General features: G+C 45.1%; 2 protein-coding genes and 1 non-coding gene across 3 annotated transcripts; 1 reads left to right on the top strand and 2 right to left on the bottom strand.

Annotated features, from left to right (window-relative positions):
* Positions 1-3,280: 3,280 nt before the first annotated feature.
* LOC113213324 (uncharacterized) lies at positions 3,281-8,623 on the bottom strand. Its single transcript, XM_052270674.1, has 10 exons — positions 8,515-8,623; positions 5,381-5,487; positions 5,076-5,291; positions 4,842-4,993; positions 4,705-4,771; positions 4,429-4,618; positions 4,153-4,349; positions 3,911-4,079; positions 3,699-3,826; positions 3,281-3,613 (listed from the first exon to the last, which is right to left on the bottom strand). The coding sequence occupies exons 1-10, from the start codon at positions 8,597-8,599 to the stop codon at positions 3,281-3,283; spliced, it is 1,644 nt and encodes a 547-aa protein (XP_052126634.1). The 5' UTR covers positions 8,600-8,623.
* A 368-nt stretch (positions 8,624-8,991) lies between these two features.
* On the bottom strand, positions 8,992-10,285 carry LOC127750109 (uncharacterized). Its single transcript, XM_052270673.1, has 2 exons — positions 9,677-10,285; positions 8,992-9,599 (listed from the first exon to the last, which is right to left on the bottom strand). Exons 1-2 carry the CDS (start codon positions 9,807-9,809, stop codon positions 9,328-9,330), a joined length of 405 nt encoding a protein of 134 aa, XP_052126633.1. The 5' UTR covers positions 9,810-10,285; the 3' UTR covers positions 8,992-9,327.
* A 238-nt stretch (positions 10,286-10,523) lies between these two features.
* Trnal-uaa (transfer RNA leucine (anticodon UAA)) lies at positions 10,524-10,613 on the top strand. Its single transcript has one exon. It is a non-coding gene; the product is annotated as a tRNA-Leu (tRNA).
* Positions 10,614-13,179: the final 2,566 nt, after the last annotated feature.

Genomic DNA, 13,179 nt, shown 5'->3' with positions numbered 1-13,179 from the left:
CACCCAGAAAAATCGTTTCTTGAAACAAGAAAATTATACTTGGAACAAGCCTGTTTTGTACTAGGAATGACCTAAGCTTAATTTTGCCTTGAGAGAAGTTCAGAATAAACTTGTATGGTTTGTGCTTGGCCCAAGCACAAATCGACCTTAATGTAAGTTAAATTACGTGTTAAAACAAGTGTTTTGCTCTTAATAATACGAGTGACAAACAAGAAAATAAACTCTTGATCTGTTATGTCATACGAAACCTTGATTTATGAACTTGAAATGTGTGATCTTGCCTTAAGCAAATTAAGCTTAGGCACTTTCTAAACCAAAAATGTTCTTGAAAAATAATCTTGAATCTCGCATTTAACGTTTTTTTTAGGGTGTTGCCGGGACTGAGTACAAATTACTCCATGAAAACCATGCAAACGCAATTTAGGTCTTTAAAGCGGCAATTTACGCAATATAGCGCCAGGAAATAAGAGTGATGAGTGTGTACTGAATATCAGGGTGCGAATTTGCATGGCCACGATAAATGTAACCCCGTGTTTAATGAGGATTCGCTTTATGTTGTAGCAACCCATAAAATAGTACTTTATTTGGAAGCGACCAGTGTACAAGGGAAATAAAACAATTATATTGTAGTTCATTTTTTTTTATTCAGATCATAATGCATGACGAACAGAAACCACCTGCTCACCATCTTGACTAGTTCTTTGCCATAATGGCATAAATGACACAAATTGCTTTTGGGATACAAACACATATTGATTTGCATCATGGACAACAAAAGAACAAAACTTACTTCTGTACCCTTGAGTCAACATTTGTTTCACAAGAAACATAGGGCCATCATTAGTAATAAAAATATTATTAATTTTGCCAAACACTGGCAACAAGTCATGAACATGGAGAACAACTACCATATGAACTCTGTATTGTGTTCCACGGACATCAACACCTTTAGTCACAGACACTAAGTGATTTGGAGTAAACGGCAAAACACCACGAAATAAATTAAAATTAGGGAGTGACGCAGCACGTACTGTATTAACCTTGAGTATGCATTTAAACTGAACTTTTGGATCGAATGTCATAACATGATGACAAAATTCGAGCTGAACTTTAACTGCTACAGATAAGGGTAAATTTACCCTAGAATTACATGTACGAGCATACAATTTGCCTTGTCGATGTTTCCTTTCCAAAGCTAACGAACAGTAATGAGGGAATGGTCCATTTCTTCTCATTGCCTCAGGGTAATGGGTCATTAGATGATGCTTTGGTCTCAAATAGCCAGCTAACTGTCTATACAATTCATGGTGCTCCCTGATAATAACACCAAGGTATTCTACAGTACCCCTCGAAAAATAGGGGGCCGTTACAATTTCTACAATCTCTCTTACAACGATATAATACTGCCAAGCTAAATTATCTGCAGGTACAAGATCGCCGATCATTTCACCGAAATATCGGGCAAGACAAACAGCTTCTGAGGCAGACAAAACAACATTATTATTGCGTATTCTATCTAAGGTAATATGCGATTTTGGTGGCTTATTCCCAAATTCCGCTGGTCCATAATTAAAACCATCTATTCTTTCATGAAATGTTTGCACATCAAAATAGCCTCTATTGTGTATAAATTCAAGGAGGATTGCCCCAAACCCGTACCGGAGACAACCTTCACTGATATCATGTAGCAAATCTACAAAAATATTAGTGCAAACATCGTAAGATTGGACATGATTGAACGCACATTCTTCCTTCACACCAGTCTCACGGTAGTTATTGGCTGCCACATCAATTTCATAGTTAGCTCTGGTTCGTCTCAATGCTGGAAGAGCTGACAATGTGTGGGCTGCCACATCCTTATGAATTCTACAAATGCGACAGTAAAAGGACGCACTAAAGCTTTCAACGAAACCATGGATGGAGTTATGGCCCTTATTGTCAGCCACAATAAGACATAAAACAAAATAAATTCGAACCTTGCCAGAAGGTAAATCTAATACAATTCCTTCTTCCTCGAGATACTTTAACTCTTCAATAATAGATTGAAATGTAATAAGATTGCCAGACGACTTTCTATCATTAGATTTAAACAGTGACACTAAGAACATGTTGAGAACGCCTGAACGTAATTCACTAGGTAGAGAAGCAATTGATGCATAAACTGCACCTAATTCATTATCACCAGCATGTGATCCCAAGACGTTGTCGGGCTCATAGTCGTCGAAGTGAAGGAAAAGTGGATATACAGTTTTGCCTTCAAATCTAAGTAACGTTTCCTGCCAGAGTTCACCTTGAAGGAAATCTTTAACAATTTCAGACTGGACATTCATAGCATTTACATGATCCAACATACACTGATACATTCCTGGAATTTCCAAAAACACCTTTATTGACTTCCTTAAGGGAACTACTTGTACCGTCACTGGCTTTTGTGAAAGTTCGACGTCTAAATCATCTCTAACAAATCTATTTTCATAATTTAAGACATAGGAGTCAGGCCGAATAAATTTACCAGTATCAGAGACAGTGCTTATTCGCTTAAACTCAGAACTCAAGTGCTCAAAAGGGTTTTCTATCACATCAAACATTCCCTTAATATCGAAAATATCGTTGGGATTGATGTTTTCGCAGGTACAAGCATCTATGAAAGCTACAACCCTTTGTTTCAAAACTTTAACAATACCAAAACCCAAAAAATCAGAAAACCCAGCTATAATTAATTCAACATTTTTCCTATTAAGTGTAGGAATAGAGTACAAATAGGCTGAAAACATTTCTGCATTTTTATACACAGCACTAACAAAACTTTCCAACGTTAATACTTCTGGAGCATTTAAATTATCATCCAAAACATTGTCATCTCCATTGAAATCATCATTATTACCATCATTCAAAAATTCATAATCATCTCCATCATTGTTCAAATCATTTCCATTATTAAATAAATTGTTCCCAATACCATCCCCTACATAATGAAAATTATTATTTTCTTCATCTACCTGAACTACAACTCTTGGAGGAACGTTAACATGACCCTGTAGGTGCCTTTTAAAGTTTCTCAACGTATCAAATGATCGCGAACAACCTTCTTGAGCGCAAACAATGGTGCTCCACACAGTGATAGTATGGCGCACTTGTAAATGAGACAATAAATCGTCAATTGAGGGCTCCCAGAGCAGACACAAATGGCACCTAAACATTCTAACAATGTGCAGTTGCAAAACAAATATTTATACAAAATAACAAACAACTCTATAAATTTAATTCTACAAATTTGAAATTACTTGAGGGCTTTAATCCAGCTATGACAGAAGTTCATGTCCTTGTCACTAGGTGTCTTGATGTCGTACACAGCCCGCTGGATGGTGCTCCAAACATGCTCACTTTCTTTTGGGTAAGGAATGCTGAGAGCAAAGAATGATTTGAAGCATATGTCTATGGCACAGAGAGCAGAAGTTGCCACCCAATCCAAATTCGCAACATTCACGTGCACTGAACGCACATCTGCCAGCGATGGGCCAATGGCACAGATCAGTGGCTGCCCACCTGGCTTGACACTTTGGGAAAATTCTTCCCGCCTATTGCGGATAGCCAAAGGCAAGTCGTTAGCGTTCTGGAAAAGAAAATGATTTAAACAGACAGTGTAAAATGCATTCTAAATATTCAAAGTATTTCTAAATTTAACAGAATAACCTTACCTTGACGTGCAGTAGGTAACTATCACGGCATTCTGATTCGGACACTTTTACTTGACTTCCATTAACTTTGACTCTCTGGTTGGCCCTTATACTTGGCAAAAGTGCTAACAAGAGAACTGCTTGGCTATCTGAAAGAGTCAAAACAGTTCAATTTAAAACAAATTTGATAATTGTGTGGGTTTTAATTGCTTTACAAAACTATTTATGCTTACTTGGTGACAGTGCCTCATTTGCAAGTTCTTGTAAAATTTGATTGCCTTTTACATCACTTTTGCTTACATCTTTCTTGCCTATCGCAATGTTGCGCCTCACAAATAATTCCCATTTGATGAACAAATTGCTAGCCACATCCGGGTACAGACATTTAAAGTCTTCTAACAACTGTAAAACAAAATTAAATTTAGACATTTCTCCCGATAACGTCATACAACTGTACCAAGTAATCTACACTCACCAGTTCATAGCCAGATTTGTGTTTCAGAATTTTCCACTCGTTAATATAGATGTTCACGGAGTTTGGGTCGCTGTCAACGGCTAGGAATTCTCGAAAGCGAATAGGTGCCGTGGTTCTCCACTTCTGAAGCACAACCGTCCAAGGTTTATCAGAATTCTTCAGCCACGTCTTCGCTCCAAGAACCTCATCGGTAACAGCTGTTGAACGAGGGGATAAATTAATATATATTTTTTATAAAGAGGACCAAAGAATACGTGTACGACGACCTGTACTTACGTTCAGCACAGACAGTACCAAAATTACTGTCGACACCACCACCAGCACCCCGCTCCCCAGATCTAGCGGACAAACTTGAACTCCTTGAGTCGCTTTCTTGGGCTGGCATGTTCCTCAGCTTTGCAAATAACTTCCCCTGGGGCGCAGTGCTGTCATTTCCTTCCGAATGGGGGGGACGATAGTAAGTTTTCTGCAAACAAAGCGATGTAACGTTAATTATGGAGAAAAAAGAACTGCAAGTAATAATCAGGCAACAATATAAAATAAGGGCCTTACTGGATCTTCAGTCGGAAAAACTTCTTGAATTTTTTTGGCAATTTCATCAAAGTACTTGTGCTGGAATCTAATAAAAACAAAATAATTAACAAACTACACTTAAAAGAAACAAAATAAGCTCACGAACGTGCCATTACCTGTCTACGTTGTCACGAAGATCAATAATAAGAAGTTCAACAATCGAATTTCTCTGTTTCTCACTAAGATAAGGCCTGTCCTCTGTCTTATCATTATATGCCAGCAATATATTTTTGCCCTTCCGACTACTGTTCAGAACAGCAACCACATCCTGTTATGAGGGATAGAAATACATTAACTCAAGTAAACATAAAAAAGTTCATCGTTTAAAGGGAAAATTTCCATCTACTCACAAGTTGCTCTGCGTAGCGACTACTGTCGAACAATCGCATTTTCTTCGCGACAGCATTGTGAGGAACCGTTTGACTCTTACGCCTAGCTTGACCGGAACTCGGCCCAGGTTCTGTGCAGCCTGTTTCACTTGAGACAAGTTCTGTTAAAGCAGCACAGCTACCCTCCTTTGGCTCAGGCTGGAGCGAGGCTGATAAAGGGCTATACTTGGCTCGAGCCTGGAAAAGATACAAAAAACCGTGAAAGGAATAAGGGAACGAACAAAAACGAGCGGTACTAAAGTAACAGGAATAATTAAGCTACTAACCTCTTGAATCTTCGCCCAAAGACGGTCTTGTTCCCCCTTGAATTTGGTCACGGCCGGGAGGTCTTCCTCGACCAGGGCGAGAACGTCTTTCGGTGTGAACCGATTAGCTGAAATTAATGAAAAGTCATTTTAATCAATGCAGTGTGACGTTTCGGCGCAGTGCGCAGGGGTATAGTCTAAAATAATAAGAATGCGTTTCTGTTTTAAAGATTGAGCGTGAATAAACCATTCCCGTAAACCTCAAAAGAAAAAGAATGCGGGGAACGACAAAACGGAAACAGCTATGCTCGAACATGGTGATTTCCGTTTTCTTGTTCCACGCATTTTTCTCCATTTCAGCTTTACTCGAATGGTTTATTGGTACGGCCACAGTAGTTCGAACGCCCAGTGGACTGACCCGAAAGAAACACCTCAGCAGTGCTGTGAAATGGGTGGCCTACACCAGCGGCTGAATCTATTTCGCCTCACCCGAGGCCTCACCGAACGACAGCCACCCATCCCTACACTAGCGCCTTATAATGGAGAGAAAACGAAATGCGTACGAGCGTGCACACGTAGAATTTCTTACGACGCCTGCAAATGCTCTGCGGCATGCCGGGGCGTAGCTTGGGCGGAGTAAACGACGCTGTGCAGGAGGAGGGCGGGCGTATGCAAATTACGTCATCGGCCTAGGGGGGGAGGGGGTCCGCCAAAATGTTACAGTCGATGACAGGGGGATGGGGGGAGGGGGGCAGACTTACTGACGTACTTAATTAGATCCCCAACAATAATAAATTTTCGAGAAATTCCTTTTAATATAAGAGCTACATTAAAAAATGACGTGTACATTGTTGTTTTTTTTTGGGGGGGGAGGGGGTAACATGTATAAAAAGATACCGAATTCACTAAAATTGTTTGCAATCGAACGTGGTCTGTGCACAGTTCTAACGGAAATTGACCATAGGGGGGGCGAAAGCAATTTTCAACACGAAGCCCCCGGGATAATACACGGCACCACGTTGGGTTGCCTACATTGCAGGCGCTTCAGGGTGAGGGGCGAGGGCCGTGTAGGGGCACATAGCGGCTGAGTCGACAGGTCGGTCGTTCAATCTGGCTCCATCGAACGACGGGAGGACTGGGGCGGGAAGGTTGGCGAGGGGCGGCGGGTCTGGGCGCTCAGTAGCGGAGTGGGCAGAAGACGATTCGTCGATGTCGCTCGTTCATTCGGGAACCGTCGGTCCCAACGAGCAAACGACGGGATCCCAGTGAGAAATTTATCAGACATAGTTTCGACATCGCTTTTCACGTCATTATTACAACTTAAAAGTGGTCTTGAAATCGACTGCTTTTCGGCAGTGAAACGTCGACACGACATCGAAACGACATCAGCTGTCGAAAATCCGTCGATTTCAGGACCACTTTTAAGTCGTACAACGACGTGAAAAACGATGTCGAAACGATGTCGTCGGAAAAATTCTCACTGGGGAGGGTTGGGATGCAGTATCGCAACGGGTAGGGGTGCAGAGCGGGTAAGCCGACAGCAGACGACAGTATGATCGCTCTATAAGGGAATTTCATAGGAAGAAAATTAGAACCTAAGGAATAAAAGCATGACTTCAAGCAAAATGGCGCAGATCAAGCGAAAACATGCTTGCCTTCTTTGGTTCAGTTCGGTCCAACCGGAACCTAAAAGAAGAAAAGCATAACTGCTGGATCTGTTCCCATCTGTGCGCCCATTGGCTGACCGCCACACCGACGTCATCGTTGACCAATCAGTGTTCAGGAGGAAACAGATCAGGCAGTTAGTGTTTTCTTCTTCAGGTTTCGATTTTCCTCCGGCAAAATACCCTATGCCATAATAAAGCATTCCAGAAAAGCTGAAATGCAGAAGAATGCGGGGAAGAAGTGAACGGAAATCGCTATGCCATAACATGGTGACTTCCGTTTTCTTGTTCCATGCATTCTTATGCATTTCAGCTTTACCGGAATGCTCTATCCCAATGGAGCGCCGAGCGGTAGAGAACAACAAAAACGGAAGGTGGAAAGACGCCCGCGCTGCTTCCCCCGCACCTCCGAGGTGTCCGCTGCTCGTGCTACGCGGGCGCCTGTCCAACTTCCGTTTTTGTTCTTCTCTTCCGCTTGGTGCGTCGGAAAGACGGGGAGGGGGGGGGCATCGCTGTTCGACAGACCAGTCGCAGCACTGTAAGATCTTGCACACGATTGTGGCTGTTTTGTAATACGGTATTTCAATGGAGCTCGAAAAGGAAGTAGAAAGAAACAAAACTGGTTCCAGAGAGTAGTGGTGGGAGTGGACGCGGACAAGCAGGGGTCTGAGGAGCAGTCTTCTTACTTCCCTTTCGAACGCATTTAAAATACCATATTGTGAACGATTCAGCAAGACCGTAAGGAGAAGAACAAAAATCATAGACATGTGCAAGAGCGAGGCACTGCCCCTGGCTGGCCCCACTCCTCTCTGCAGCCTGTTGCGAATTATTTCATTTTTTGCGATTGTAAATAAATGCCATCGCAACCTTACAGAGCAGCAAAACCGATACAGGAAGAAGGGGGGGGGGGGGGGTTTTATCTCGAATTTTTCGTATCATAAAACACGTTTGGCTGCTGCGCGAGCGCATCATCACGGACACGAGAAAGGGGGCGCCAGCTCAATCGCACATTAAAGCATTCCGGTATAGCTGAAAAGAAGAACGCGGGGAACAAACCGGAAATCAGTATGCTTGAACATGGTGACTTCCGCCTAGTGGTTCCCTGCATTCTTCTGTATTTTAGCATTACCGGAAATAGACTAAATTTACAGCTGTACATGTTTATCATTAGCAGCGAGGTGCCGGGTGGAACGACGTCAGACAAGAGGTGGGTGGGAGGGGGGCTGGTCAGCGGCTGGTCAGCCGACCGGCACAAAATAAAAACGTTAGCCAATCGAGTTGGAAGTAGCATACCCTACATTGCCAAATGAAAGACGCACTGCACCCATGATAACTCGATGGCGAAGGCAATTTTACGCAGTTGTGAAAACAACTATGAGTTGCAAAACAGCATTGCAATCAACGCCGGATGTGGAGGGGAACAATGTTAAAAGAGAGAACACTTTCCGGAACTTTCACTTCTTAGAAACAGCACAGAATTTGTGTACTCACCTTTGAGGGTTTCGAAGAGCCTCTCCAGGTCCCACGAGGTGAGAAGTGCGAGGAGCTCGTCGTGTTGATGCGCGTCGGCGGACATGTTGCTCGCTTGACAGTCGGAACACTAATGAGGCCGGGCGGCAGCGCGCGCGGAGACCCCGTACGGCTGGGCGCGGCAGGAGCGGGGGCAGAGGGGAGAGGGAGGGGACGAGCCACAGCGGCCGCACGGCTGCGTCCGCGCGACTCGCTCGGCTGCGCGCACGGCTGCGTCCGCGCGGCTCGCTCGGCTCGACGCTGCCCCGGCTGGCGCGCTTGCGGCGGCAAGAGCGCAGTGTTCTTGCAGCCAAGTACAATGACACGCTTGACTAGCAGCACTTCAACAATGCTCTTGCTCCAAGATCAAGTGGTCTTCAATCAAGAAAAAAGTCAAGAGCAAATTTACAAGTTTATTTTTGCTCTTGAAACAAGAAACGATTTTTCTGGGTGCGGTTCGAAGGTAAAGCTAGAACTACTGTTACCAGGCGGCGGTGGGGAGGCCATTTTCATTGTTCTACCTACACGTCTGGCAAGAATGTCAGATGAACAGTTGGAGGGTATGAATACGATGGCATCAGCAGGGTGCCCTTTGTTTTTTTTGTATAAGGGGATGAAAGGCCCTGCCTTTGATGTATGTTTCTCATCAACCTGATAAATAAATAAATCATTAGTTAAAATGGGTATACTTTTGCGTTGTTGTACTGTTATTTTTCTCCGCTACCAGATATCACAGGATAGATATGTCAAATCAATGCAATATTTAAATGACAAAACTTTATTATTTTATACATCTCAGGATGAGGTTGACTCATTACAAATCTGAGCCATTTTAACACAAATATCTCCAATACTTTTAAATACACTTGCTACACGAGCCTCACTTCTACAGGCTTTCAAACTCATTGATTTATCTTTAGATACACGTTTCTTCTTAGCAGCAGAGGAAATCGGATTCTTAGTAGTTCGAGTAGCAGGAAGAATTGGATTCTTAACAACCCGAGTACATTTTCTTTTCGCCTTAGGCACCTTAGGCTCCGGTGAAGTTGGCACATCAACAACCGCATCTGCACACACAATATAGAGAGCGCGTTAGATAAGACCTTTTCAACATGGTCACGATACACAATAAATAACTACTTACCAGATAGAGGTTCAGCGCATGTAATTTTCACCGGATCAACATTCCAACACAACATTTGGGCAATCTCTTCGTTGGTGAGGTGTGCCACAGAGTTCAGAGTGTGATCTGATAAACCAGGATAGTTTGACGCCATTCTGAGCTGCACGGAGAACACAGTATTCACTTAACACGTTCGATGCGTCGCAATGAAAGAGAGACTCTGACTAAAGTACCCAACCATCCACTAACTTATATACCATATTTTCACCGCTGACTCCTTCTTAATAAATCAGGCCACCCCCACCCTCACGCTGCATCATCACTTTTTCCAATCTGGTTTTATATAGACTAGCGGTGCCATGGTTTTCGAGTTAGCAGAAACTTGTCGTATTCGTCCAGCACATAAGAACGTGGTTAATATTCGATCATTTCGACTCAGCCCCACCTGATTAATTAAAGACCTGTATTTATACTTTTGCATATTAAAAAAAAAAAAAAAAAAAAATCACGTAATCGCATCCAACTCTGGTGAGATTCGATCCAGCAACCTTCTTATCACAGAGCAGAGATTTATAGCATGTGACTACGTGAGCATTCTCCCCATTACCCACCAAAGTACACCTATTTATATACAGCATGATTGAGGGGAGGGGGGGGGGGTGGAGCACTCTCAGGTTCGCATGGCACACCGTAGCCTTACATTGCTGACCATACAACCCGCAGTAGGGCGTTGGTGGGCAACGACACGACACTCTGCGCGCGTCCTAGTTAATCCAACACACGTTTGCATATTCGCCTCATCGGAGCCGTGGCGGCACCCACCGCCAGGAGACATCACACTCTGCTTCGTTTACGATAGACGGCATGAGTCAGGGTGGCCGAGTGGTCTAAGGCGCCAGATTTAAGCTCTGGTCCCGCGTTGCTCTGCGGGGCGTGGGTTCGAATCCCACTCCTGACATTTTCATTTTCATGCTCACACGGAGGGAGGCTGTGTGTGTGTGTGTATGACCTGAGTCGACCTCTCTGTAACGGCCGCTGCAGCAGCCGCAGCTGCAGCAGCAGCACCAGCCACCCCACAGCATCCTCCCCCCCTACCCCTTCGACGAAAGTTGCGCCGGCAAGGTAGGCAACCAAACGTACACCTAGAGTGGTGACGCGCACCGTGGCGCGGCGCCGCTGACACGAGGTGCCAGCGACAGCGCCAGCACCAGCGCCTGAGGGGTAGGCAGCCAAACGTGCGCCAAATGGCGCAGAGGGGTAGCACCATTGAAGGGTGCAGTACCAGAATGGCGCAATGGCGCTACACCATGTCTTGAAAACCGCTATTCTACCTCTCTCCTTCTTATCGCAGGAGGCGCGCAGCACCAGACAGTGCCCTGTACACAGATCAATTAGTGGTAGAAGAAGTTTTCTAGGACAATTAATATATGTACTACCAATCTGTCCTCGTTTTTCCGATCACAGCGAAATGTCGATTGAAGTCGTTGGCCAATTTTGAACCTACATTTGAGCACGATGCCCTGGGCTCGGGGCTGACGCGACCCCGGCGCGCAGCGCCTCGCCCAGCGTACGCACAACACGGACATGCGGCTCGGCTACGCCCGGCACGGTTCTGCATGTCGCAGGTCCTCGGCGCTCTGCTGCTGTCTCAGCTTTATAAGGGGCAGTGGGAGGGGGCGATGATAAGGGCCGGTCCTTTATTCTTCTGACTCTCGCTGTCTGACTGAAGGAAACAACCGGGACGACTCGTTCAGAGGTCCGGCGTTTGCAGGATTCCGGCCACACCGTTGGAGATATCGATCTCAGATTTTGATACAATGTAGATAAAGGATGTGGCTACAGCGGTACAGAGCCATTTTCCACAAAAAGCGGCCACGAAAAAATCTGTTGTGGCCGAGTCAATGGTTTCATTGTAGGCAAAACAGGCAATGTCGGAAGCAAACGAATGCGTTCGACATCGAGATTAGTCCTTCAAGGACCCACCTGCCGAATTTGGATTTTTTTGGTGCACGGGTCTTTGAGAAACAATGTGAGAAATCTTCCCGTGCAAGGCGTTGCGAGCGCCGCACGGAGCCCGCCAGCGCGCTGGACGGCCGGGACTTTAGCCTCCTCTTAAGAACCTGGAGCAGGATTTGTTGAGCATTACTTGTTTGGTTCTAGACGGACAGTTCCCATGACGAAGGGCAATAGACAATAAAGGTTAAAAAAAAAAAATTAAAAAAAATAAAAAAAATGGAGAAAGTTTGAAAATTTTGGCAGTGCCGCTTCCCGTCGCCCTCTGTTGATCTTGCTGAGCTGCGCGTTCCTCTGTGGGTCAGTGCGAAGAGTAGGTGAGCGCCGACTTGCTGACCGATGTTGTGATGGGTAGAGCGTTGGATGATCCGGGCGTCCACACGGCGGTACGGCGCGGCGGCCGGGTGGCAGGCCAAAGGAACGGCGTCAGCAGAAGCGGCGAGCACGGTTTGTCGGCAAGGCGCAGCGACGAATACGGCGATCTGGCATACACTACTATCAGGAATTGGTAAAAAGAATTATTGCTGCCAGTCCAAGTTGTCGTCGCCGTCGTAGTCCTCGTTCTCCTCGCCGTCTTCGCCGTCCTCGTCGGCCCACTCGTACTCATCGTCGCCCTCGTAGCTCCAGGCTGGTGGCTCTGGTGGCTCCGGCGGTACGGCGCTGCTGGCGCACTGTTTCGCCAGCTGCAGCATGTCTAACCTGAGTTGGGCGACATCTCTCTGCAGCTGGGCGATGGGGTCGGCTTCTGACGGCTGCTGCTGTTGCGGCGCGGCGTTGACCGCGGGCACGCCGGCGACGATCTTGATCGCCTCCTTGGAGTCCTCGGATGCGAAGCTGGTCGGCGCCCCGGCGCCGTAAATCCGGCGGACTGACTCCGCCTGCTGCAATCTACTGTTTGTGACCTCTAGCTCTTCTATTTTCTTAAGAACTTCTGCAATGGTGGCAGTGTTGAAAAATTTCAAGTCTTTTTGTACGTCAATGGGAAGGCCGTTTATTGGCTGAGCGATTAGCGAAGCCTATTACTCCACTGATGATCAAAGAGTTTCGCGTCTGTCTGTCTGTCTCTCTGTCTATCTGTCTGTCTGTTTGTCTGTCATCACGATAACTCGAGAACGAATTGAGATGACCTGGGACTTTCAGGGTCGTTTTGTATTATAAAAAGACAGATCAAGTTCAAAGTAGAGCATTCTAGCTCGAAAATTGGATTTTTAAAAAATCAAAAACAACAGGTCCCAAATAACGTTTTTAAAAAATCTTTTTTTTAAATGTTTCCTAAGGGGTAACTCATCAAAGTAGAGCCCCATGGGCGAAAATTTCGTCCGTTTGGCTCTATCTCTTACCGTTGAGGCGCCAGACACTGTTTTCCACACGGAAATGACCCCAAACCATTTCAATGTTTTTTCTCAAATATTTCATGGTCTCAGAAGGGTCAACTCGTCAAAATAAAACCCTGGGGAGCAATAATTGTGACTTTTGTTACCGAAGGCCTATTTACGACTCTTTCTTTTGCC

Source organism: Frankliniella occidentalis, unplaced genomic scaffold, assembly GCF_000697945.3.
Source record: "Frankliniella occidentalis isolate FOCC.00 unplaced genomic scaffold, Focc_3.1 Scaffold133, whole genome shotgun sequence".
NCBI classification, from domain to species: Eukaryota; Metazoa; Arthropoda; class Insecta; order Thysanoptera; family Thripidae; genus Frankliniella; species Frankliniella occidentalis.
This window is presented reverse-complemented; position numbering and strand designations above follow the sequence as displayed.

Coding starts and splice junctions, on each gene's coding strand:
- LOC127750109 (XM_052270673.1), bottom strand. CDS start 9,809: ATGGCGTCAAACTATCCTGGTTTATCAGATCACACTCTGAACTCTGTG. Junction 9,600..9,676: donor ATGCGCTGAACCTCTATCTG/GTAAGTAGTTAT, acceptor TTGTGTGTGCAG/ATGCGGTTGTTGATGTGCCA.
- LOC113213324 (XM_052270674.1), bottom strand. CDS start 8,599: ATGTCCGCCGACGCGCATCAACACGACGAGCTCCTCGCACTTCTCACC. Junction 4,994..5,075: donor GTCGCTACGCAGAGCAACTT/GTGAGTAGATGG, acceptor CCCTCATAACAG/GATGTGGTTGCTGTTCTGAA. Junction 3,827..3,910: donor AAATGAGGCACTGTCACCAA/GTAAGCATAAAT, acceptor TGACTCTTTCAG/ATAGCCAAGCAGTTCTCTTG.